The 23713-nt window shown below is 45.1% G+C and overlaps 1 protein-coding gene across 1 annotated transcript in view; it reads right to left on the bottom strand.

The window, feature by feature from the left end:
- The window catches only part of htr2aa (5-hydroxytryptamine (serotonin) receptor 2A, genome duplicate a), a 155906-nt gene that overhangs the window by 98389 nt on the left and 33804 nt on the right, over positions 1–23713 (bottom strand). Inside the window, exon 2 of the mRNA XM_078559473.1 lies at positions 6783–6983. Coding sequence (XP_078415599.1) covers positions 6783–6983 — 201 coding nt within the window. The remainder of the gene's footprint in view (positions 1–6782; positions 6984–23713) is intronic.

The raw sequence follows: 23713 nt of genomic DNA, 5'->3' as shown, positions 1-23713 counted from the left end.
AGCTGCATGCTTACACCATCTGTAGCTTGTAAATCAGACATAGATAGCTATAGACATAGCTAAACATTCCCATGGCCTATGGATCAGATCACAGCTCTGCAGTCCTGCCTTCTCCATGAACGGTGGTGGACAACTAAACAACTAATGGTAGAAGACGGCTTCACAAACATCCCCATCCTCAATGATGGGGGAGCCCAGCACATAAGTGAAAAAGACAAGGCTGAAGCATTTACAACCATCTTTGGCCAGAAGTGCTGAGTGGATGATCCATCTTGGCTTCCTCCTGAGGCCCCCAGCATCACAGGTGCATCTTCAGACAGTTTGATTCACTCCACATGGTATCAAGAAATGGCTGAAGGTACAGGTGTGAAAACCTAGTTCATGGTTTATGTTTTAGAATGTAACTTCTAGTTTTAGGAATTAAAGTTTTAACTGTAGAAAATGGGTGACTGAAAAACTGTTAAGCAGCCCTGAAGTAAATCAATTCAAACAAGCTTGGAGTTTATTACGCTTAGAAGGTATTTAATTTGCATTTCTACCCAGGAACAGGCTGCGTGTGCCATGTTGCCATAGAGATATTGAATTAGGAAGCAGCCTTGGTTAAAAGAATATTTTGTTTAAGTTATCTGTGTGTGTTTGCTAACAGAAGCAAGCAGTTTGGATTTTGTGAGGGAAAGGCAGGTGGAAGATTTGCAGCTGGTGGAAGAAATCTACAGTGGTCCTCACAGAGCCTTGAGCCAGAAATCAGTCAGCAGAGGTAACTCGGAAAGCTATGGGAAGGCAGTTGGATATATGCCGGCAACTTGAACAAGGAACTGAGGCATCCACAGTCATGAGGTGGGTGAAGGTAAAGGTGGAGGGTCACGTGGCCAAAAAGCTAATGGAACAACCCCTATTGAATCTTACCTCAGAAGAATAACTGGAATACTAAGGAGATTAAAGTAAATTCTGGTGGGCTGTGGCATACCTATTGGGTTGGTCCCAGGAAAAGTGAATGAACCTTCAAGATGGTGTAAGATAAAGGAACTCTTTGGGAGAAGTAAAAAGTAGAACTGAGTTTATAGCATAAGTCTTTATAAGCTTTGGTGTTGAGTTAGTGTGCTTGTTTTGTTTAATTTCTCTTTATATATAAAATCGAGTCTGTTTTTGTTAAAAAAAGTGAAATCTTGTGGCATAGCCTGTCGGTTAATTGCCGGGTATTTGGATTTCTTCTTTAAACATTAATGGTCCCTAAGAAGATCGTAGCGGTACTGGGTACATTAAGGTTATGGACCCTGACAAGTTTGGCTCCTTTCACCACCCTGAGTGGCAGCAATATGTGCCATCTACAAGATCAGCAGGCAATTTCCTTGCCCCATGTCATAAGACGTCGTGGGGTCCAGAGTCAATGTTGAGGACTTCCAGAGCCATTTCCTCCTGACTGTATATCATTGCGCTACCACGTCTGGTGGGTCTGTTCTGCTGGTGAGACTGGACATACCTAAGGATGATGATGGAGAAGTCTGGGACATTATCTGTAAGGTATGATTTGGTGAGAATGACTATGTCAGGCTGTTGCTTGACTGGTCTGTGTGACAGCTCTCCCAATTCTGGTACAAGTGCCCAAATGTCAGCGAGGAAAATGCAGGGTGAACTGGTCTGGGTGTGCCTTTGTTGTATCTGGTGCATTGGTCAATGCTGAGTATAATATCCTGCTTTCTTCTTATTCGCTTTTTTGTCAGAGTTTGATACAACTGACCAGTTTGCTAGTCCATTTCAGAGGAAAGTTAAGAGTCAACCACTTTGCTGTGGATCTGGAGTCAGCTAAAGGCCAGGTGGGATAGACCAGGTGGGATAGACCAGGCGGTAAAGGCCAGGTGGGATAGGCCAGGCAGGACAGGCCAGGCGGGACAGGCCAGGTGGGATAGGCCAGGTGGGATAGGCCAGGTGGGATAGGCCAGGCTAGGTAAGAGTGATAGAGGTCCTTCCCTAAATTTCATTAGTGAACCAGTTGTTTTTCTTTTAATGACAATCTGGTCATTTCATGGTCACATAGTTGTTACCAGCTTTTTATTCCAGATCTTATTTAATGGACTTAATTTAAATTACCCAGCTGCCTGGTGGGATTTGAACTCATATCTCTGAATAATAGTCCAAGACTCTGGGTTACTAGACCAGTACTGTATTCCTATACAACCATAGCCATGATTCAGATAATGTGGAGTCTCTGCATTGAGGTGATGTGGAGTCTCTGGATTGAGGTGATGTGGAGTCTCTGCATTGAGGTGATGTGGAGTCTCTGCATTGTGATATTGTACTTAAAGCTTTGCTTGACTCTTTGTGGTCAGTGTCACGAATGGATGCTACTTGGGTCATTCACTGCCCATTCCTAGTGGATAATCGTGGACAGCATCCCTGTGATTTCTCTCTATAAGGAGCTGGTGGGTGACGTTCTCTATTGATAGCACAGCTTCAACAGCACAGTCCTCTAGAGTTTATCTAACATGAAGATTTCCAGTGTATATGTGCCTTGGGACATGCTCAGTGTTGTCCGTCTCCCTATTAAATATAGATGCTTATGAACAAATTCAACAACTTGCCTGCCCATGGTGTCACCTGTTTAATATCAAACTTCCCCCCAACATTTTCCTTTTCTCATTATGCTGACACCGAGGCTAATTCAATTAATATTATGTTTAATTATACAGCAACGTCCAAATATCATCAATTACTAATTTATAAGAAACACATTTATAATCTTACACTGTAAAACACTCCATTTCCTGCTCATCTCTATATAATGCAATCCCAGTTAAAAAGTCAGTACATGTACATATTACCACATTCAAACTTCTCTGCATCTGGCTCTTTTCATTCTTGGATTGCCTGATTGCATTTGTTCCATGATTTTTCTTGTTTTCCTACGCTGTTCTATAACCGTAATGTACCTAGTAAACACAACTCAGCAGTGGCAGCCTTTTTCACAGGTAAAGGAAAGAAAGACTTGCATTTACATAGCGCCTTTCATGACAACAGGACATCCCAAAGTGCTTTACAGGCAATGAAGTACTTTTGAAGTGTAGTCACTGTCGTAATGTAGGAACAGTGGCAGCCAATCTGCACGCAGCAAACTCTCAGAGATAGTAATATGATAATAACCAGATGTTTATTGAAAAGAAATATTGACAGAACATCAATGCTAATTCCCCTGCTCTTCTTCAAAATGTTGCCATGGGATCATTAGCACCCGGGGCAGATGGAGCCTTGGGTTAATGTCACATCTGAAAGACAGCATCTCTGACAGTGCAGCACTCCCTTAGTAATGCACTGGAGTGTCAGCCTTGACTTTGTGCTCAAGTCCGAGAATGGGACTTAAACCCACAACCACCTGACCCAGAGAATATGAATGCTAACAACTGAGCCATTTTGTTATCAACGTCAATGGCTCAAACCTTCGGCTCTCTGGGTCACCAGAGATGGGACGGATGTTGGCAGATGTTTGTCAGGACCCTGTGGAAGTCCTGACACATGCACATAAATGGAAATTGCCTGGGAAGTTTAAACTTCTGATGGGCTGATTGCTGCTGCCCAGGATCCTCCACGAAAGCCTGAAACCCTGGCCTCAGGGTGGAGACTTGGCCAGATACATGGGTCTTATCTACATACATACCCTGGAAATGTTACATGGTTTAATACATGTATTAACTCGGTCATTATCCAGTGTAACTTCACTGAGCACCACAACTAACACCCCCCAATCACCAGCCTCAACCAGCCAAGTACCGACCCCCGACCATCCGACTACCCCTGACTCGACCCGACTACGCCCCCAACGACCCAACTACGCTCCCAACCTAACTACATACTCAACCACATACCCACCTACTCATTCCTCCACTCACCTATTCACTAACACTCACATATTGAAAGACTTGGATCTTTAAAATTGGTCTCAGACTGAACCAGGTTATTTGCAACTTCAGTGTCCTATTTGACCTTAAGTGTTGTTCTGATCCCACATCCTCTCCATCATAAAGACTGTTTACTTCCATTTCTCCAACATTGCCCATCTCCTTCCCTTCCTCAGTCTACCTGCTCATAAAACCTTTAGCCATGGTCTTGTTAACTTCAGACTTCACTATTCCAGCTTCCCGTCTTCTACCCTTCAAAAACTTGAACTCATCGAAATCTTATTTACTGTGCGTTTTCCCACCTGGATGAATTCACATTCATGTATTACTCTGCGCTCACTGACCTACATTTGCTCTCATCCACTGAATACAGCAGCTACTGTTGTGAAAAGTGGGCGTGTTCTCTCTTCTTCCGCCCAACGATCTTCCCCTGGAGAGGCTGAGCTGACCCTTCATTGCTTCAGCCAGGATCAGAAGATACGGTTGAAAAATCGTAAAAGGGTCGGGGCACAGAAATCTTCACGGACAGCGACAACGCACTCAGTATTGACGCTGACCGGAAGATTTGGGCCATTGTGTTTTTTGTATACATTCAATGTGTTTTACCCTCTTGTCTGTGACTATCCAAAAAAAAAAGGAAGATTAAAGAGCGAGAGTGGTACCAGTTTTCTTCAACTCTTTCTTCCCAAGATGTGCATTGTAAACTTCATCCCTCCCTCTAGTCTCAGAGCCCAGGCGTCCCTCCCAGCCCCAGCTCTGAACAAGATTATTTGCAAGCTCAGTGTCCTATTTGACCTTAAGTGTTGTTCTGACCCCATATCTTCTCCATCATAAAGACTGTCTACTTCCATTTCTCCAACATTGCCCATCTCCTTCCCTTCCTCACTCTACCTGCTCATAAAACCTTTAGCCATGGTCTTGTTAACTTCAAACTTCACTATTCCAGCTTCCCGTCTTCTACCTTCAAAAACTTGAACTCATCCAAGTCTTATCTACTGTGCGTTTTCCCACCTGGATGAATTCACATTCATGTATTACTTTGTGCTTACTGACCTACATTTGCTCTCAGTCCATTAACGTCTCAAATTTAAAATTCTCAGCCTCATGTCCAAATCCCTCTGTAGCCTCGTCCTTCCCTACCTCTATATACCCCCCACCAGCCCTGCGTTCCTCAGAGAGCTCTACATACCTCCAACTCTAGACTCTTGTGCATCTTTCTCAATTCCTTCACCTCACCATTAATGGCCATGCTTTCTGCTGTCTGGGAATTGGGTTCTGTAATGCACTCCCTAAATTTCTTTCCCATCTCCACCTCTCTCTCCTAAAAACTTACATCTTTGGCCAAGCTTTTAGTCAATCATCCTAATATCTCCTCCTTTGGCACAGTCTCAATCTTTGTCCGATTATGCTCCTGTGAAGCACCTTGGGACATTAAAGGCACTATATAAATGCAAGTCGTTGTCTTATAGTTTATAGTTTAGTGTTTATGTTGCAAAGCTTTTGAACAACAGGACTCATATCAGGAATTCAGGATTGGAAACCAGTGTACTTGTTTTGCTTCCTGCACACTGCTAAAAGAAATGGTGAAAAATTGTATGGCCTAACACTCATATCTGCACCTAAATTCCCAATAAAAAAATTAATCAAATAAAGCTCTGTGCTGGATTGCTAAAGTTTATCCAATAGTCTTCATAACATATTATCACCAGTGCAATGCCATATTTTTGATGCTTAAAAATTCTTTGATATAGGTGCTGATGAAAAGAGTACTTTTCTCTCAGTATTAACATTGAGATGGCTAGGTCAGGCTTAGTACTGCTCGATGCAGAGTTTATCTTTGCAATGATGAGAATATCTGTTTAACTCAAGAGGTAGGTTCCGACCTGTGTGGAATCTAGTTGGTCCTTGACAACTTAAGCTGGAAGGGAAAGTAGAAGTACTGCCCAAAGGGACTGTTTGGCACAAGGGGTTTGCACATTGTCCTTTCATCTCTGTCATTGCCCAGATATTAGCCCAGGTACTAGCTGTGGCTCAGTTGATAGCACTCTTATCACTGAGTCAGAAAGTTCTGGACTTAAGTCTCATTCCAGAGGCTTGAGCACAGAATCTAGGTTTGACTTCAATGTAGTACTGAGGGAGTGCTGCAGAATCAGAGATGGTGGTTTTTGGATGAGATATTAAACCGAGGCCTTGGCTGCTGTCTCAGGAAGACCTGAAAGGTCCCACCACACTTTTTGAAGAGCAGGGGAATTCCCTGTATTCAACCCTCAACCAATTTCTAAAACAGATCAATCTGCTGTTTGTGGGGGTTTGCTGTGTGTTAGTTGGTTCTACATTACAAACAGTGACTACACTTAGAAAGTACTTCCTTGGCTGTAAAGTGCTTTGGGATGTTGTGAAAGGTGCTGTATAAATGGAAAAACACTTTCATTCTCTCAGGCATTTTCCTTTAAGACTAGAAGAGTAGAGATTGTCATTCCTCAGTCTGGGCTGGACATCAAAGCAGGTGACAGAGATGAAATGGCAATGTGCTAACCCATCATGACAAACTGTCTTTTAGGCAAAATGGTGGTGAGTTTCTTCCTTTCCATTTAGCTCTGAGTGTCTTTCATTACCAGTTTAGCTTTGAATATTGTAAAGTGTCCCATCTTAAAATAGGCCTCTGTTTATATCTGCATCTGTAGTGCACCATTACCCAACTGATTACCATTCTCAAAGGCTCATATTATCATCAGACTGCTTATTAACGATTGTCATTGTTTAAAAAAAATTAGAGGCTGTAATTATTCTACATCATAGGTTTCATTATTTAGGAAAGAGGAGGGGGTGAAGAGGAGACAAAAAAGACAGAATCATAATCTTGCTCTGGGTAATGACATATTGTGCACTCACCGACAGATATTGTCCAAACAGCAATTATTTTCATGAATGCTTTAGTTCTTGAGTTGCAGCGGCTGTGATGGATAGGATTTCGTATTGCAATGTACCGATCCAAAGATATTGCGCACAAGTGCATGATGGATGCAGTTGAAAATAGCACATCAAAATAAATCCATATGGGGCAGAGTTTGGCAGGTAACGGCCAGATGTATCCTAAACAAAAGAGAAAGTAGGTCAGTGAATGATCGAAATCTAACTGAATCTTAGATTTATTTTTTGCTTTTAAATACTTTCAGGCTTTAAATCATCTCAAACAAACATTTATATTTAAGTTCCAACGTGATCACAAAAAATGAGACCAGAGTGCAGAGCACAATCTTTGGCTCAACTAAATATATCAGGAGAATCTTGGCCTGATTACTTTGCAGGTTGAGGGCCATGACTCAGATGTGCCCTGCAAGGTGTTCCTCAGGTGGGGTTGGCCAGGCTGCAATGGTGCTGCAGGTACAGGGTGGACTAATCAATGCTCCTCTGCCCTTTCAGAAGAGAAGCCATAACAACATCGCGAGGTCAAGGACAGGCGGAACCCCCCCTGCCAAACCTGCTCAGAATGACGGGGAATGAGATTAGAGCCTTAGAGACAGAGAGCTGCCGCCCAGCTCGTTCCACTGGTCGTGGACAAGTAGGAGTCTCTGACGAAGGTAAGAGTGCAGTGCACCGATGCGAGAGTGTTAGAGTGCGTAAGCATTGTTGTATTGTCTCATCTGTAATGGAAACCTCACCCCTGGAGTCCCAATTGTTCATTGAAAGACGATGGTACCATGATGCAGATCTCCATTGTCTCACAAGCCTGCCTAGCATGCACAGTGACAGTGTGATGACTAATACTAATGACATGTTGTTTTTCTCCCCTAGAATCTCCATCCAGCAAATGGGCTCAGGACCCCGAAGAGCCACCCTTGACACCGGAGGACCAGTGCCCGTCAGATGTGCCTGCGTCATATCCCCTCTCTGCACCAGGCACCAGTGCAGATACCAGCACCTCTGTAGGCATTAGATTGTTGGCTACAATGTCAGTGCACAGCGGTGAGAGCACGGCACACTCACTTGAGGAGCAGGTGGAGGCAGAGAGTGTCCAGGGTGCTGGAAGTTGGAGAACTGCTGGGGACCAGGGCGGCGCTGAGTCTGAGGCAGATGATGAGCCTCTGGAGTCATCCATTAGGCGGCAGATGCTGGATGTCCAGCAGGATGTGTGGGAGGATCTGGTGGAGATCCATGAGAATCTGTGTATCATAGTCTTCGTTATGGAGGAGTCCATGTGGAGCATGATCACTGCGTTGACCCTCATGGCCGAGCACACTGCCTCCTCCATTGAGAGAGTAGCAACTCTCATGGAGAGGCAGCTCCAGGGACAGAATCAGGGGTTCCTGGGGTTGCGCTTGGACCTGCAATCCCTCACACAGGTAATGACCAGGAGGTCAGTGCCAACGTGAGAGATGGATGAGGCACCTAGTATCTCTGCTAGGTGCCCGTCCATCAATGACAAGCAGGGAGGTCCAGAGTGATCTCACATTGGCGCATGAACTGCCTGTCGTCTCTGCCGGCTCCTCTCAGGGCGCTCCAGATGATGGCAGCAGCTCCTCCTCCATTCTGCCAGTGACTGTGGCATCTGATGAGGCTGCTATGACTGGGGAGATGCCAGCCATGCCACTGGCTGCTCCCTCCCAGGTGAGGCCAGCACAGGCTCCACAGGCCAGAGGATGACCGCCAAGGTCACCAAGGCCAACAAGACAGCAGAGTGAGCAGGCTGTCTCCAATACTGCTGCCTGTGAGGGTGGTGGTGGGGGGGGTGGTGGTGCATAACAAGATGCAGCATTCGCAAATGTAAGTTTAAGACACCATGAGCACAAGAGGGATTGGTCACGGGTGATCTTCTGTTCAGCCATGTTTTGTTAATTTGTTTACTGGTGTGGCCATTAACACTTTATATTCTTATGTTCCTTTTCTGTGAGTGCCAACATTATATACATTTTGCTTTTGTGTTAATGACCTGAGTATACTTCACTTGTTTTGTAGGTGCAGGGCACGTGTCTCATCCTGGACATGAGTGGCTGTAAACTTTATTGCACAGGCACTGAGTGGACTTTGGGTTCAATTGAAAGGGTCATTTTCAGACATGCAGGATGGAAGCGGCAGCCCTGGGGTGAGGTAGAAGCATTGCCTTGGCAGCCGAGCTGAAGGAGAGTCGAACCAAGGCCTCCTTGGTGTCCCTGCCTCCCTGAAGGTTCCAGAGGTCTGCCTCCACATCCTGACCATGTTCTTCCCCAGTCTTCTCTTCTGATCCACCACTGGATTCATCCTCTGTGGCCTGTGGACCTGCCTCAACATCCTCTTCCTCCAGTGGGTCCCCCCTTGCCAGTGCCAGATTGTGGAGAGCACAGCATGCTACCACTATCAGTGACACCTACTCTGGGGAGGTATTGTTGCACTCCCCCTGAACGGTCCAGGCATCAGACGTGCATCTTCAGAAGACCTCTCTATCACCACCCTTGTGGAGGCATGACTCCAGTTATACCTCTGCACTGCTTCTGTTCTTGGGTGCCAGAAAGGCATCATGAGTCACCTTTTCAATGGATAGCCCTTGTCACCCAGCAGCCATCCATCCAGCCCTGAACAGCCTCAGCACCTGGGAGTGTTGTAGGATGTACGCATCATGGGAGCTGCCTGGGTACCTTGCACAGACTTGAAGAATCTACATCCTGTAGTCACAAACTATCTGCACGTTCATGGAGTGGAATCCCTTCTTGTTGACAAAGGCACCCGGCTGACCCACTGGCGCCTTGATGGCCACATGTGTACAGTCGACTGCACCTTGGACGCGGGGGAAGCTAGAAATGGCTACGAAGCCTCTGGCTCGCTCAGCTTGGCTGGCCTCATCCATACAGAAATGAATAAATGTCATTACCCGCCTGAACAGAGCGTCTGTCACCAGCTTGATGCAACTATGGACAGCTGATTGGGACACTCCGCAAAGATCCCCCACTGACCCCTGGAAAGAGCCAGAGGCATAGAAGTTGAGGGCCACTGTGACCCTCAGAGTCACTGACATGGGGTGTCCACCCACACAGTTGGAGGTGACCTCAGGCCCAATCATCTGACACATAGAGGTCACGGAGGCAGAACCTGCTTCAGCACTGCGCCTCTGACATGTTGAGGTAGCTGCATCGCTGCCTGTACACTGTCTTCTGCGGCCCCTTCCGCCTTGGACTACCTGCTGGCCCTGCCACTACCACTACCACACTACCCCATGCCTGCAACTCTCCCCCCACAGGTCGCTCCCTTGGATGCTGCCTAAGGGCACATAGCCTCCTCTCCCTTCTGCCCTCCAGTTCCTCTTCAGACGAACTGCTACTAATGGAGTACACAATCCCGTTACCAAAGAAACAGAAGGCTGCCTGGTTACTGGAAGGGTCCACATGGTATAAATCCTCCAGGGGCCTTGGAGACACCAATGAATCCTGAAATGAAGGCTAGCAATGCAAAGACTGAAGCTCAAAATAGAGATAAAGCTGCCAAATTTCATTCAGCAACCAGCAGCAAACTATCTCCTAAACAGAGGGAAAAGAGCATGGAGAGCAGCTGATTGGTGAGTAGGATTGCTGAGTATTTCTAGTCTTTAAAGTAAAGTAAGGTCTTTAGTTTGTCTTTAGATCACTAGTCTTTTTTTTCTCTTTTTCTTAAAGATAGCTTGTTAAGTGTAAGATTGATACTGGTGTGTATAAAAAATAATTATAATAAAGAGTAAAGAGTGGGGATACTAGAGTAATTAATTAATAAATTAAATAAAGTACAATAGTGATGGCAGGACGGGTGATGTGTTGCTGCTGCAGCATGTGGGAGCTGCTGGCCATCAAGGTGATCCAGAGCAAACACACCTGTACCAAGTGTTTGCAACATGAAGATAAAAAAAAGCAGCAAATAAGTCAAAAGGGGAAAAAATGGTAAAAGGGCAAAATTAATGGCTCTTAACTTAAATGCACATAGCATTTGGAACAAAATAAATGAATTAACAGCACAAATAGAGGTTAATGGATAGGATCTTATAGCCATTATGGAGACATGGTTACAAGGAGATCAAAGTTTGGAACTAAATATTCAGGGTATGTGACTTTTCAAAAGGACAGGCAGGAAGGAAAGGGTATTGGGATAGCTTTGTTAGTGCGAGATGGAATAAGTATGAGAGCAAGACAGGATCTTGGATCGGAAAATGTAGAATCCATTTGGGTGGAGGTAAGAAATAACAAGGGGAAGACGACACTGATGGGAGTGGTCTATAGGCCCCCCGACAGTAGCAATACTGTAGGACAGAGAATAAATCAGGAGATATTGAGGGCAATTAAAAAAGGCAGTACATTAATTATAGGTGACTTTAATCTTCATGTAGATTGGGAAAATCAAATTGCCAGAGGTAGACATGAGCAAGACTTCATAGAATGTATTCGGGACAGTTTCTTAGAACAATATGTTGTGAATCCAACCAGGGATCAGGGTATTTTGGATCTGGTAATGTGAAATGAAGCAGATTTAATAAATGATCTCAGAGTACAAGATCCTCTAGGAAACAGTGACCATAACATGATAGAATTTAGCATTCAGTTTGAGAGTAAGAAACTTGAATCAGAAACAACTGTGCTAAACTTAAATCAGGGTAATTGCAATGGAATGAGGGCAGAGTTGGAGGAGTGGACTGGGAAAGCAGTTTAGCAGAAAAGATGGTTGATGAACAATGGCAGACATTTAAGAAAATATTTCATGACTCTCAACAAAGATATATCCCAGTGAGGAAGAAGGATTCAAGGAAGGGGATAAACCAACCATGGTTAACCAAGGAAGTTAAGGACAGTATCAAGGTGAAAGAAAAAACATACAAAGTGGCAAAGATTAGTAGTAACACAGAGGACTGGGAAAGTTTTAAAAACCAACAAAAGATGACCAAAAAAAAAGGGAGAAAATAAACGTTGAGGGTAAACTAGCAAGTAATATAAAAATAGATAGTAAGAGCTTCTTTAAATATATAAAATGGAAGAGAGAGACCAAAGTGAACATAGGCCCCTTAGAAAATGAAGCTGGGGAAATAATAATGGGGAACCAGGAAATGGCAGAGGAGTTGAATAAATACTTTGCTTCAGTCTTCATGGTAGAAGACACTAATAGCATTCCAAAAATACCAGATAATCAAGGGGCAACAGGGGGTAGGAAATAAATACAATAACTATCACTAGAGAAAAAATACTAGGGAAACTAATGGGGCTAAAGGCCAATAAATCATCTGGACCTGATGGGTTGCATCCTAGGATATTAAAGGAAGTAGCTACAGAGATAGTGGATGCACTGGTAGTAATCTTCCAAGAATCCTCAGATTCTGGAAAAATCCCAGCGTATTGGAGAACGGTCAATGTAACACACTTATTCAAAAAGGGAGGGAGTCAAAAAACAGGTAACTATAGGCCAGTTAGCTTAACATCTGTTATTGGGAAAATGTCAGAGTCCATTATAAAGGGTGTAATGGCAGAGCATTTAGAAATACATAATACAATCAAGCAGAGTCAGCATGACTTCATGAAGGAGAAATCATGCTTAACAAATTTATTAGAATTCTTTGAGGAGGTAACAGGCAGGATAGATAAATGGAAACCAGTAGATGTAATATATTTGGATTTCCAAAAGGTGCTCGATAAGATACTGCACATAAGGCTACTTAATAAGATAAGAGCCCATGGTGTTGGGCATAGTATATTAGCATGGATAGAGGATTGGCTAACTAATGGATGACAGAGAGCTGGAATAAGGGGGGGCATTTTCAGGATGGCAACCTATAACTAGTGGAGTGCCACATGGATCAATGATGGGGCCTCAATTATTTACAATATATATTAATGAGTTAGATGAGGGAAATGAATGTACTATGGCCAAGTTTGCGGATGACACAAAAATAGGTGGGAAGGCAAGTGGTGAGGATGAAATATGGAGTCTACAGAGGGTTATAGACAGGTTAAGTGAGTGGACAAAAACTTGGCAGATGGAATATAATGTGGGAAAATGTGAGGTTATGCACTTTAGCAGAAAAAATAGAGGAGCTGAATATTATTTAAATGGAGAAAGACTGCAGAAAGCTGCAGCACAGAGGGATTTGGGAGTCCTTGTGCATGAATCCCAAAAAGCTAACATACAAGTTCAACAGGTAATAGGGAAGAAAAATGGAATGTTGGCCTTTATTTCAAAGGGAATAGAGTATAAAAATATGGAAGTCTTGCAAAAACTACACAAGGCACTAGTAAGACCACATCTAGAATACTGTGAACAGTTTTGGTCCCCTTATCTAAGGAAAGATATACTGGCATTGGAGGCAGTCCAGAGAAGGTTCACTAGGTTGATCCCTGGGTATGGAGAGATTTTCTTATGAGGAGAGGTTGAGTAGTTGGGCCTGTATTCATTGGAGTTTAGAAGAATGAGAGGTGACCTTATTGAAACATATAAGATTCTTAGGGGGCTTGACAGGGTAGATGCTGAGAGGTTGTTTCCCCTTGTGGGAGAGTCTAGGACTAGAGGGCATAATCTCAGAGTAAGGGGTTGCCCATTTAAAACAGAGATGAGGAATTTCTTCTCTCAAAGGGTAGTGAATCTGTGGAATTCTTTACCACAGAGGGCAGTAGGGGCTGGGTCGTTAAGTATATACAAGGCTGAGATAGACAGATTTTTAATCAGTAAGGGAATCAAGGGTTTTGGGGAAAAGGCAGGAAAGTGGAGTTGAGGATTATCAGATCAAACACTGATTCTTTAATCAGCATTGAAGTGCAATCTGAGCCACGACTGGGGTGAGTTCAGTAGACGCAAGAAAATCCCCAACATGGACTGGTCGGTGCGAAGTCCAGCTTGTTTATTAGTCCCATGATTTCATGTTAATATTTTAACATCTGTCTCTGACCTGAAGCCAAGGGCAATGGGTGTCAGCGGCAACTGGGCAGGAGCTGCACTCAACTGGTGAACCAAGGAAATGGTTATCATAAAGCGAGTGCTGAATGGGGACTGTTTTCAGGTCTGTTGCTAATCAGGGGAACAAGGATAGATGTGGCATGGTGGGTGGCCCTAAGTTCCCTTGCAGGGCCCAAAAGAGCCCCTCCTGCCCTGCTAAGGGATCCTTCCAAAAACTTACTTTGGCCTATTCTGGCCATGTTGCTGCCTCATGCTAGATTTTACTGGTAGCTCTCGAAATATGTGGGTCTCCTGAGATTAGTCTTATTGCCTGCTTGAGGCAGGTGACCACCATATTGCAGAATCTTGGCAGGAAAATTAGTGATGGCTTAACCACTTTGAGGATTCAGCACAAGCCCCCCCCAACTGCCATTTTAATGATCTCAGTGGGTCGGGTTAAATCAAACAGCTATGATAAGCACCAGAATGCATCTATTTGTGTCCTGTCCTTAACCAGGTCTCATTTTCCCACCATGCCGTTTCTGCTCAAATCTACTAAGTCCAAAGTCACAAAAGTATTAAATGCCTTATCATAAGATAGTAAGAAATAGGAGCAGGAGTAGGCCATTTGGTCCCACGCGCCTGCTCCACCTTTCAATTGGCTGATCTTATTGTGGTCTCGACTCCACTTTCCTGCCTGTCCCCTATAACCCTTGATTCCTATGTCAATCAAAAATCTGCCCAACTCAGCCTTGAACATATTCAGTGACCCAACCTCCACTGCTCTCTGAGGATGAGAATTCCAAAGACTAACAACCCTTTGAGAGAAGAAATTTCTCCTCACCTGTGTCTGAAATGGGAGACCCCTTATCTTTAAACTCTGCCCCCTAGTCCCCCCATGAGAGGAAACATCCTCTCAGCATCAGCATCCTGTTAAGCCCCCTCAGAATCTTATGTGTTTCAATAAGATCACCTCTCATTCTTCTAAACTCTAGTGAGTATTGGCACAACCTACTCAACATTTCCTCATATCAACCCCTCCATCCCATAAATCAGCCTAATGAACCTTCTCTAGATTGTTTCCAATGCAAGTATATCCTTCCTTAAGGAAGGAAACCAAAACTGTACGCAGTACTCTAGGTGCAGTCTCACCAATACCCTGTACAGTTGTAGCAACACTTCCCTGCATTTATACTCCGTCCCCCTTGCAATAAAGGCCAACATCCAATTTGCCTTCCCAGTTAAAAGCGAAATACTGCGGATGCTGGAAATCTGAAACAAAAACAGAAAATGCTGGGAGAACTCAGCAGGTCTGACAGCATCTGTGGAGAGAAAAAAACAACAGTTAACGTTTAAAGTCCTTATGACTCCTCTTCAGAGCAAGTATGTCCTTCTGAAGAAGAGTCATAAGGACTCGAAATGTTAACTGTCTTTATTTCTCTCCACAGATGCTGTTAGACCTGCTGAGTTCTCCCAGCATTTTCTGTTTTTATTGCCTTCCTAATTACTTGCTGTACCTGGATGCTAACATTTTGTGATTCATGTACAAGAACACCCAGATCCCTCTGTAACTGCAGCATTCTGCAGTCTCTCTCCATTTAAATAATATTCTGTTTTTCTATTCTTCCTGCCAAAGTGGACAACTTCACATTTTCCCACAATATACTCCATCTGTCATATCTGCCTTGTCCTTGTCCCTCTAGAGCCTTAGTTCATTTGTAACCTCCTCTTTACATCCCCCTACATATCCTTTGGTCATCTGACACCCACCCTTTGTGTGTCTTCCTCCCTTCAATTTCTATCAGTGACGGAGTTTCCAACCACGGCAGCCCTATCCCCCGGAATACCCCTGCTAAACCTCTCTGCCTCTCCACCTTTCTCAACACCATCTAAAAATATTCCCAAACATTTCCCCAGCTCAGCATCTGTTTTTCCATTTATTTCCATTTGTGAAGAACTTTGCGATTTTTTTTAACATTCAAGAGATGACATAAACATTTATTTGTTAAAATGGCTCAGGGAAGTCAAAGTCAACTGTTCAACATGAAAAATTGGGTGTTACAGGGCACAGAAAGCTTTAATGTGATAGACCAAGTAGGCACACAATCTATAAATCTGAAAATAATTTTTGATAATGTGTATTGAGTTTGTTAACTGATTAACTTTCATTTTAATGAACTCTTCTATGCCTTTTCCACAGACGTAATATATTCTGCAAGATAGATGACCTCATTAAAGTGATTGCAGAGTACAATGCAGCAGGGTGTTGGATAACCCACATGCAGTCGTGCAGTAATGGTGTGGGGTGGGGGGATTGGGAAATGGGGTTATATCCCACGGTCCCTCATGTTGCTGAATCCCTGATGTCCATTTTCACTCTGTGAGCAGACATGCTTCTTACCTCAGTAGGATTGGGAGCAGGGGAATTGCAAATCCCGGCCCCCCCACACCCAAAAACTGGAGCAACCCAATTTTTAGTCCTTTATGTTTTATCTCCTGCTAATCACAGGCAGAACAGGGATCAAAGAGTTTCCAGTTCACTGGGCTTGAGATGCATTTAATTGTCAAGACCATCGAACACATGGCTCATTATTTACTTTCAATAGGAAACCAGTGTCTAGCTCATTGCCATCTTAATTACCTATCATTCCAGAGCCTCTTTCAAGACTCCTAACTATGGCTTTTAAAAACCGTACATTATAAACATCTCTTTTTCCAAATCCTTTCTGTGGAAGAATAGTCATAGATCCCAAAATCTCACAGAAATCTAACCAAGACTAAAGTGTAATTACTTCTAAGTGATTCTTTTCCTTCTTTTTATTTCCTCCCGCAATAGACACAATTCCCACAACCAAAGGGCCAGATGAACCATCTATTCGCAAATCTCTGTCTGCAACAACCTTAAAGTGGTGCATAAGAGCAGCCCAGCATGATTAACAATGTTAGCTTCCTCCCTCTGGGGAATGTAACTCAATTAAACACCGGTTCTGATGATGCTGGAACTGGACAATACACAACACAATGTGTTAATACATCAACAAGAGTAAGACCTCTGCCAAGGATAATTCTCCCCAATCTCACAGTCGAATAATTTCCCCAGTTTTAGTTCAACCATCTCTTACTCAGCAACCTGCAATAGTTAGGTTTCTTCACTATTAACTATGACAAGCACAAAGAGTGGAACCAAATGGAATCGCACCTATTTGATTGGGGGAGCTAATTGAGGTGACTAAGGAGATGCATAAGAAAAACATTGAAGCAGTGCCTCAAGGGCCTTTAGTTAATGGGTTAACCAAGAGGCAAGTAAATTCTTTTAAGGGCCCACCCTCAAATTCCATGAATAAGCATTTGCGTTATTTAAATCCAAACACTGTGATGGAAATAATGCAATGAAAACACACTGCTGCTACTGTGCGTCAATGGTGGAGGGAGTGAATGTTTGTGGATGGGGTGCCAGTCAAGCGGGCTGCTTTGACCTGGACGGTGTCCAGCTTCTTCAGTGTTGTAGGAGCTGCACTGATCCAGGCAAGTGGAGAGTATTCCATCACACTCCTGACTTGTGCCTTGTAGATGGTGGACAGGCTTTGGGGAGTCAGGAGGTGAGTTACTCGCCACAGGATTCCTAGCCTCTGACCTGCTTTTGTAGCCACAGTATATATATGGCTGGTCCAGTTCAGTTTCTGTAGCCCCCAGGATGTTGATAGTGGGGGATTCAGTGATGGTAATGCCATTGAACATCAACTGGCGATGGTTAGATTCTCTGTTGTTGGAGATGGTCATTGCCTGACACTTGTGTGGTGCGAATGTTACTTGCCACTTGTCAGCCCAAGCCTGGATATTGTCCAGGTCTTGCTGCATTTGGACATGGATGGCTTCAGTATCTGAGGAATCGTGAATGGTGCTGAACATTGTGCAATCATCAGCGAACATCCCCACTTCTGACCTTATGATGGAAGGAAGGTCATTGATGAAGCAACTGAAGATGGTTGGGCCTAGGATACTACCCTGAGGAACTCCTGCAGTGATGTCCTGGAGCTGAGAAGACTGACCTCCAACAGCCACAACCATCTTCCTTTGTGCTGGGCATGACTCCAATCAGTGCAGAGTTTTCCCCTGATTCCCATTGACTCCAGTTTTGCTGGGCTCCTTGATGCCACACTCAGTCAAGTGCTGCCTTGATGTCAAGGGCAGTCACTCTCACCTCACCTCGGGAGTTCAACTCTTTTGTCCATGTTTGAACCAAGGCTGTAATGAGGTCAGGAGCTGAGTTGCCCTGACGGAACCCAAGCTGGGCGCCAGTGAGCAGGTTATTGCTAAGCAAGTGCTGTTTGATAGCACTATTGATGACCCCTTCCATTACTTTACTGATGATGGAGAGTAGACTGATTGGGTGGTAATTGGCTGGGTTGGATTTGTCCTGCTTTTTGTGTATAGGACATACCTGGGCAATTTTCCACATAGCCGGGTAGATGCCAGTATTGTCACTGCATTGGGACAGCTTGGCTAGGGGCGCGGCAAGTTCTGGAGCACAAGTCTTCAGTACTATTGCCGGAATGTTGTCAGGGCCCATCGCCTTTGCAGTATCCAGTGCCTTCAGCCGTTTCTTGATATCACGTGGAGTGAATCGAATTGGCTGAAGACTGGTATCTGTGATGCTGGGGACCTCCGGAGGAGGCCCAGATGGATCATCCACTCAGCACTTCTCGCTGAAGATTGTAACAAATGCTTCAGCTTTATCTTTTGCATCGCTGTGCTGGGCTCCTCCATCTTTGAGGATGGGGATATTTGTGGAGCCTCCTCCTCCAGTGAGTTGTTTAATTGTCCACCACCATTCAGACTGGATGTGGCAGGACTGCAGAGCTTAGATCTGATCTGTTGGTTGTGGGATTGCTCAGCTCTGTCTATCACTTGCTGTTTATGCTGTGTTATAGCTTCAGCAAGTTGGCACCTTATTTTTAAGTATGCCTGGTGCTGCTCCTGGCATGCCCTCCTACACTCTTCATTGAACCAGGGTTGATCCCCTGGCTTGATGGTAATGGTAGAGTGGGGGATATGCCAGACCATGAGGTTACAGATTGTAACAATTCTGCTGCTGCTGATGGCCCACAGTGCCTCATGGATGCCTGGTTGAGTTGCTAGATCTGTCTGAAATCTATCCCATTTAGCATGGTGGTAGTGCCACAGAACACAATGGAGGGTATCCTCAATGTGAAGGCGGGACTTCGTCTCTGCAATGACTGTGCGGTGGTCACTCCTACCGATTCTGTCATGGACAGATGCCTCTGCGACAGGCAGGTTGGTGAGGATGAGGTCAAGTATGTTTTTCCCTCTTGTTGGTTCCCTCACCATCTGCCGCAGACCCAGTCTAGCAGCTATGTCCTTTAGGACTCGGCCAGTGGTGATGCTACCAAGCCACTCTTGGTGGTGGACATTGAAGTCCCCCACCCAGAGAATGTTCTCTGTCCTTAGCTACCCTCAGTGCTTCCTCCAAGTGATGTTCAACATGGAGGAGCACTGATTCAGCAGCTGAGGGAGGGGGCGGTACATGGTCATCAGCAGGAGCTTTCCTTGCCCATGTTTGACCTGATGCCATGAGACTTCATGGGGTCCGGAGTCAATGTTGAGGACTCCCAGGGCAACTCCCTCTCCACTGTATACCACTGTACAGCTACCTCTGCTGGGTCTGTCCTGCCGGTGGGACAGGACATACTCAGGGATGGTGATGATGGTGTCTGGGACATTATCTGTCAGGTATGATTCTGTGAGAGTATGCCTATGTCAGGCTGTTGCTTGACTAGTCTGTGAGACAGCTCTCTCAATTTTGGCACGAGCCCTCAGATAGTTAGTGAGGAGGACTTTGCAGGGTCGACAGGGCTGAGATCACCATTGTCGTTTCTAGTGCCTAGGCCGATGCCAGGTGGTCTGTCCGGTTTCATTCCTTTTTTGTGTCTTTGTAGCGGCTTGTTACAACTGAGTAGCTTGCTAGGCAATTTCAGAGTCAACCACATTGCTGTGGGTCTGGAGTCACATGTAGGCCAGACCAGGTAAAGATGGCAGATTTCCTTCCCTAAAGGGCATTAGTGAACCAGATGGGTTTTTACAACAATGGTTTCATAGTCATCATTGGACTTTAATTCCAGATTTTTACTGAATTCAAATTCCACCATCTGCCGTGGTGGGATTCAAACCCGGGTCTCCAGAGCATTACCCTGGGTCTCTGGATTACTAGTCCAGCGACAATACCACTACGCCATCGCCTCCCCAGTTGAGCTAATCATCCCCCTTCAACTTACATAATGATGGAAATTTCGTCTGAAGAACTGGCCAAGTTGTGAGTGTGCACTACATTCCAGATTGCTGCACTGCCGCACTCATGTGCATCCTAAAGGGAACATTGATCTTGTCTCAAATCACACATACACTGTGTCCATGCCTCTGTGAATGCTGCTCTAACCTTGACCACTTGATGGCGCAGTGAGGGATGGCTCTATCTCATTCTCCCTCCTTTCCTGCATTTTCATGGTTTTGGTGTGCAGCGTGGTGCTGACTTGGCTGTTGGCTGGCTGGCTGTATGCTCAGTAAGGGCATGGCTCACATGCCAGCTTGCACCTCTTAAAAGCAGCCCGCCCTCTTAAAGGGGAACTGCACCTATTATAAACAAGCTGCTAACTGTGCAGTAGGACTGCAAGGAGAGGCACCCCAAATGGAGTAACACCCAGGAGGGATGGTCCCCAGCGCTGGAGACCTTAGTACTGGAGGTCACAAGGTTGAGAGAAGCAATGTTTCTGCAGGGACCAAGGCACACCCTGAAAAGGAATGAGAGCACTTGATGAGGGAGCTGGTCAGCTCCTGCAGTCTGACCCTGAAGTATTAACATAAGAAATTCAATGACCTGGTCAAGGTCAGCCAGTGTATCTTCAAAGGGCACCTCCTATCACACTAAACTATCACACCGCTCAGTCCACCACACCCCATCACTCACCAATCAGGATTCAGGCCTAACACATCTTCCAGTGCTGCCAGCCTCACACCCAACTCTCGCTGCTTGCAACATGTACAACTATTCAGCTATGGGAGGCCTTTCACCCCCACAATTGCTGACATTCTTCCTGCTCTTTTGTAGGATAAGGTGACGCACAACAAGAGAGAACTGAGCAGGGCAGGTACGCCTGCATCATCAATGGCCCCTGGAGGAGACATTGCTCCACATCATGGTGCCGGCTGTGACAGAGCCCATGACATCTGGTGTCACCGGGAGCATTCAGGACAATGGTATGTTCCTACCTTATGCTTCTTCTCAAATCCCACCTCCTCCCATCTGACATGAAGTGAAAGCTGTAGTTGGTGTGACCATGGATCTCTTGCTTTCCACTCCACCCTCATTCCTACTTCCAGATACCCAAGAACATCCACCTAAGCAGCCACTGCAGCCTCATAAGTAGGGGTAGAAGATGCTGCATAGCATCTTAGAAGCACCATAGCTCAATCTGACACTTGCAGTCACCAACACCATCCAGGGAAACCCTGTTCATATGGGATGTGGGCATCACTGGCTAGACTAGCATTTATTGCCCATCCCCAATAAGAGTCAACCACATTGCTGTGGGTCTGGAGTTACATGTAGGGACAGCCGATTTCCTTCCAGATTTATGACAATCAGCAATGTGATCACCTTCAGACTTTTATTGATATCATATTTCACCATCTGCTGTGGTGGAATTTGAACTCAGGTCCCCTGAGCAATACCCTGGGTCTCTGGATTATTAGTCCAGCGACTACCACTATGCCACTGCCATAGTCACTGTGAGCTACTGAATGTGAGTAGGCCACAGCCAGGCTGCTGTGCTTGTCAGCTCCTCAGAGGGTGAGGCCTCAGGCAAGCTCTGCTACAGAGGACTTTGATGGCAAAGAGGAAATGCTGTTGCTCATGCACACTGCTTGGTGCATTGGCTAAGCTGCCAAACAGGCTGTTATCACCACCAAGGAGCATGAAGAGTCCAGCTTGGCACAGGGCATCATGCAGAGCTTGGAGCTCATCTTGCCCAGCTTCCACTGCAGCACAGGCAGGAGTCGTGCAACATCTCAGTGCTGCAGTGGTAGCTCAGACAGGGGCTTTGAGATGTGTTTGTTGCCATGCAGGCTCAGGCTGCTGCCATTGTGACTGCAGATCTCAGTGCTGAAAGAGGCTTGCAGACTCTCCCAGCAGTCCAGTGATCCGGCCTGCAGCAGATTATTAGGATTGCTGAAGAGCCACCCGGGGGGAGCGACAGTGGCTCTGTGGAGCATGAATCTGTTGTCCTCTCTCGGAATGACAGTATCCGTGTATCGAGCACTGCCAACCTGCCAGTGCCCTCATTGTTGTCCGTCAGTCAACCAGTCCAGACTGTTGCTATCTGTGCCAAGGCAGTGAAGTCCGAAGCCGGGTCCTCGAAGCTACTCATGGGCACCCTCCAAGGCCATCTGCAGTCAGCAACCTCACCGGCCATGCTGCAGCCAGTGGGGTAACACTGGGTAGGAGCACTAGGACAGGCAAAGGCAGGTGGAAGACAGACACTAAGGGGATGCACAAGGATGAATTGTTAAGTTCTGTATGCATTATTGGAAATGTTGTTGAATAGAATACTATGGAAAACATTACTTGGGGTGGGAGAATGTTGCCACATAGAATTGTTGAGATGAACAGCATTGATACATAGAAGGGGAATCTAGGTAAACACACGAGAGAGAAAAAAATAGCTATCAGGATCTTGAAAGGGTGAGATAAAATTAAGTGTGAGGAGGCTTGTTGTGGTAATCTGAGGTTCATTACACCTTTAAGAGAATGTGATCAGATTGACCACGTGACTGTATTACCCAGTTGCTGTGTAGCACAGGCTACAATGTTAATCAGTGGTTTAGAACAGGGTCTGGTTGGAGAAGCACATATGTATTAGTGCTGTTACTTGTGTTAATAAACAGCATGTGCTTCATCTTACATTGGTCTTTGCGTCTGCAGGATATTGTTTACCAACTCACTCACCAGTAGATAGGTGTGCAACCGCGTTTACTGAGCAAAGCGAACTGACGGGGAAGGAATATAACAACTGGCGATGAGGCAAAACACGAACAGTTGACAACACCAAAGGAAGCCGTGGAAATTCAACAGAAGTAAATCAGCTGCACCTTGCAAGGTGATTGTAAGTACAGCCTTCATCATTGTCATCAAAGTTATCTCCCTCCAGTATGCCACAGTTTGTCCGTATTGAACCATTTGATCAAACCACTGGTCACATTATATTGAAAGCCTCACGTTCTTCTTTTTGGCCAATGACATATCGGGGGAGGAGAAGAGGCGAGCAATCCTCTTATCGACATGTGGCAGTAAAATATACCGTCTAATTAGTAGTCTAATGGCACCCAACGCCCCAGATTCCAAAAGCTTTGAAGCGTTAATAAATCTTGTGAAAAGCCACTTTCAGCAAAATCCCTTGGTAACAATGCAGTGTTTTAAATTTAATTCAAGGTGTTGTGCCCCTGGAGAGACGGTCGCTTCCTATGTAGCAGTCTTAAAACAACTGACAGAGCACTGAGAGTTCGGGACGTTGATTAATGACATGTTAAGAGACCGATTAGTATGTGGGATTAATGAAGACCCCATTCAAAAAAGGTTGTTGTCAGAAATTAATTTAGACTTTAGCAAGGCACTGGAGTTGGCGCTTGCAATGGTTTAACAGAGAAAACCCACAATAATAATGGCACAAATGGAAGCAGACAGCCTGCAAACGAACGGCAGTTTAAAAGAATGAAGTGTTTCTTTTGCCATTGTAATGGGCACATTGTGCAATATTGTAAAGACAGATTGAGACAAAATTTTAAACAAAAAGTTGGAAATCGTGAAGCCCACATATTAGAGGAACCAGAAGAAACAGTCAGATATTTGCTCACTGCACAACTTAAAAATGGGTAAAACAACCAATCTACGTGACAGTGAA

Source organism: Cetorhinus maximus, chromosome 16, assembly GCF_964194155.1.
Source record: "Cetorhinus maximus chromosome 16, sCetMax3.hap1.1, whole genome shotgun sequence".
NCBI classification, from domain to species: Eukaryota; Metazoa; Chordata; class Chondrichthyes; order Lamniformes; family Cetorhinidae; genus Cetorhinus; species Cetorhinus maximus.
Note: the sequence above shows the minus strand (reverse complement) of the source record. Positions and strands in the feature narration are given on the sequence as shown.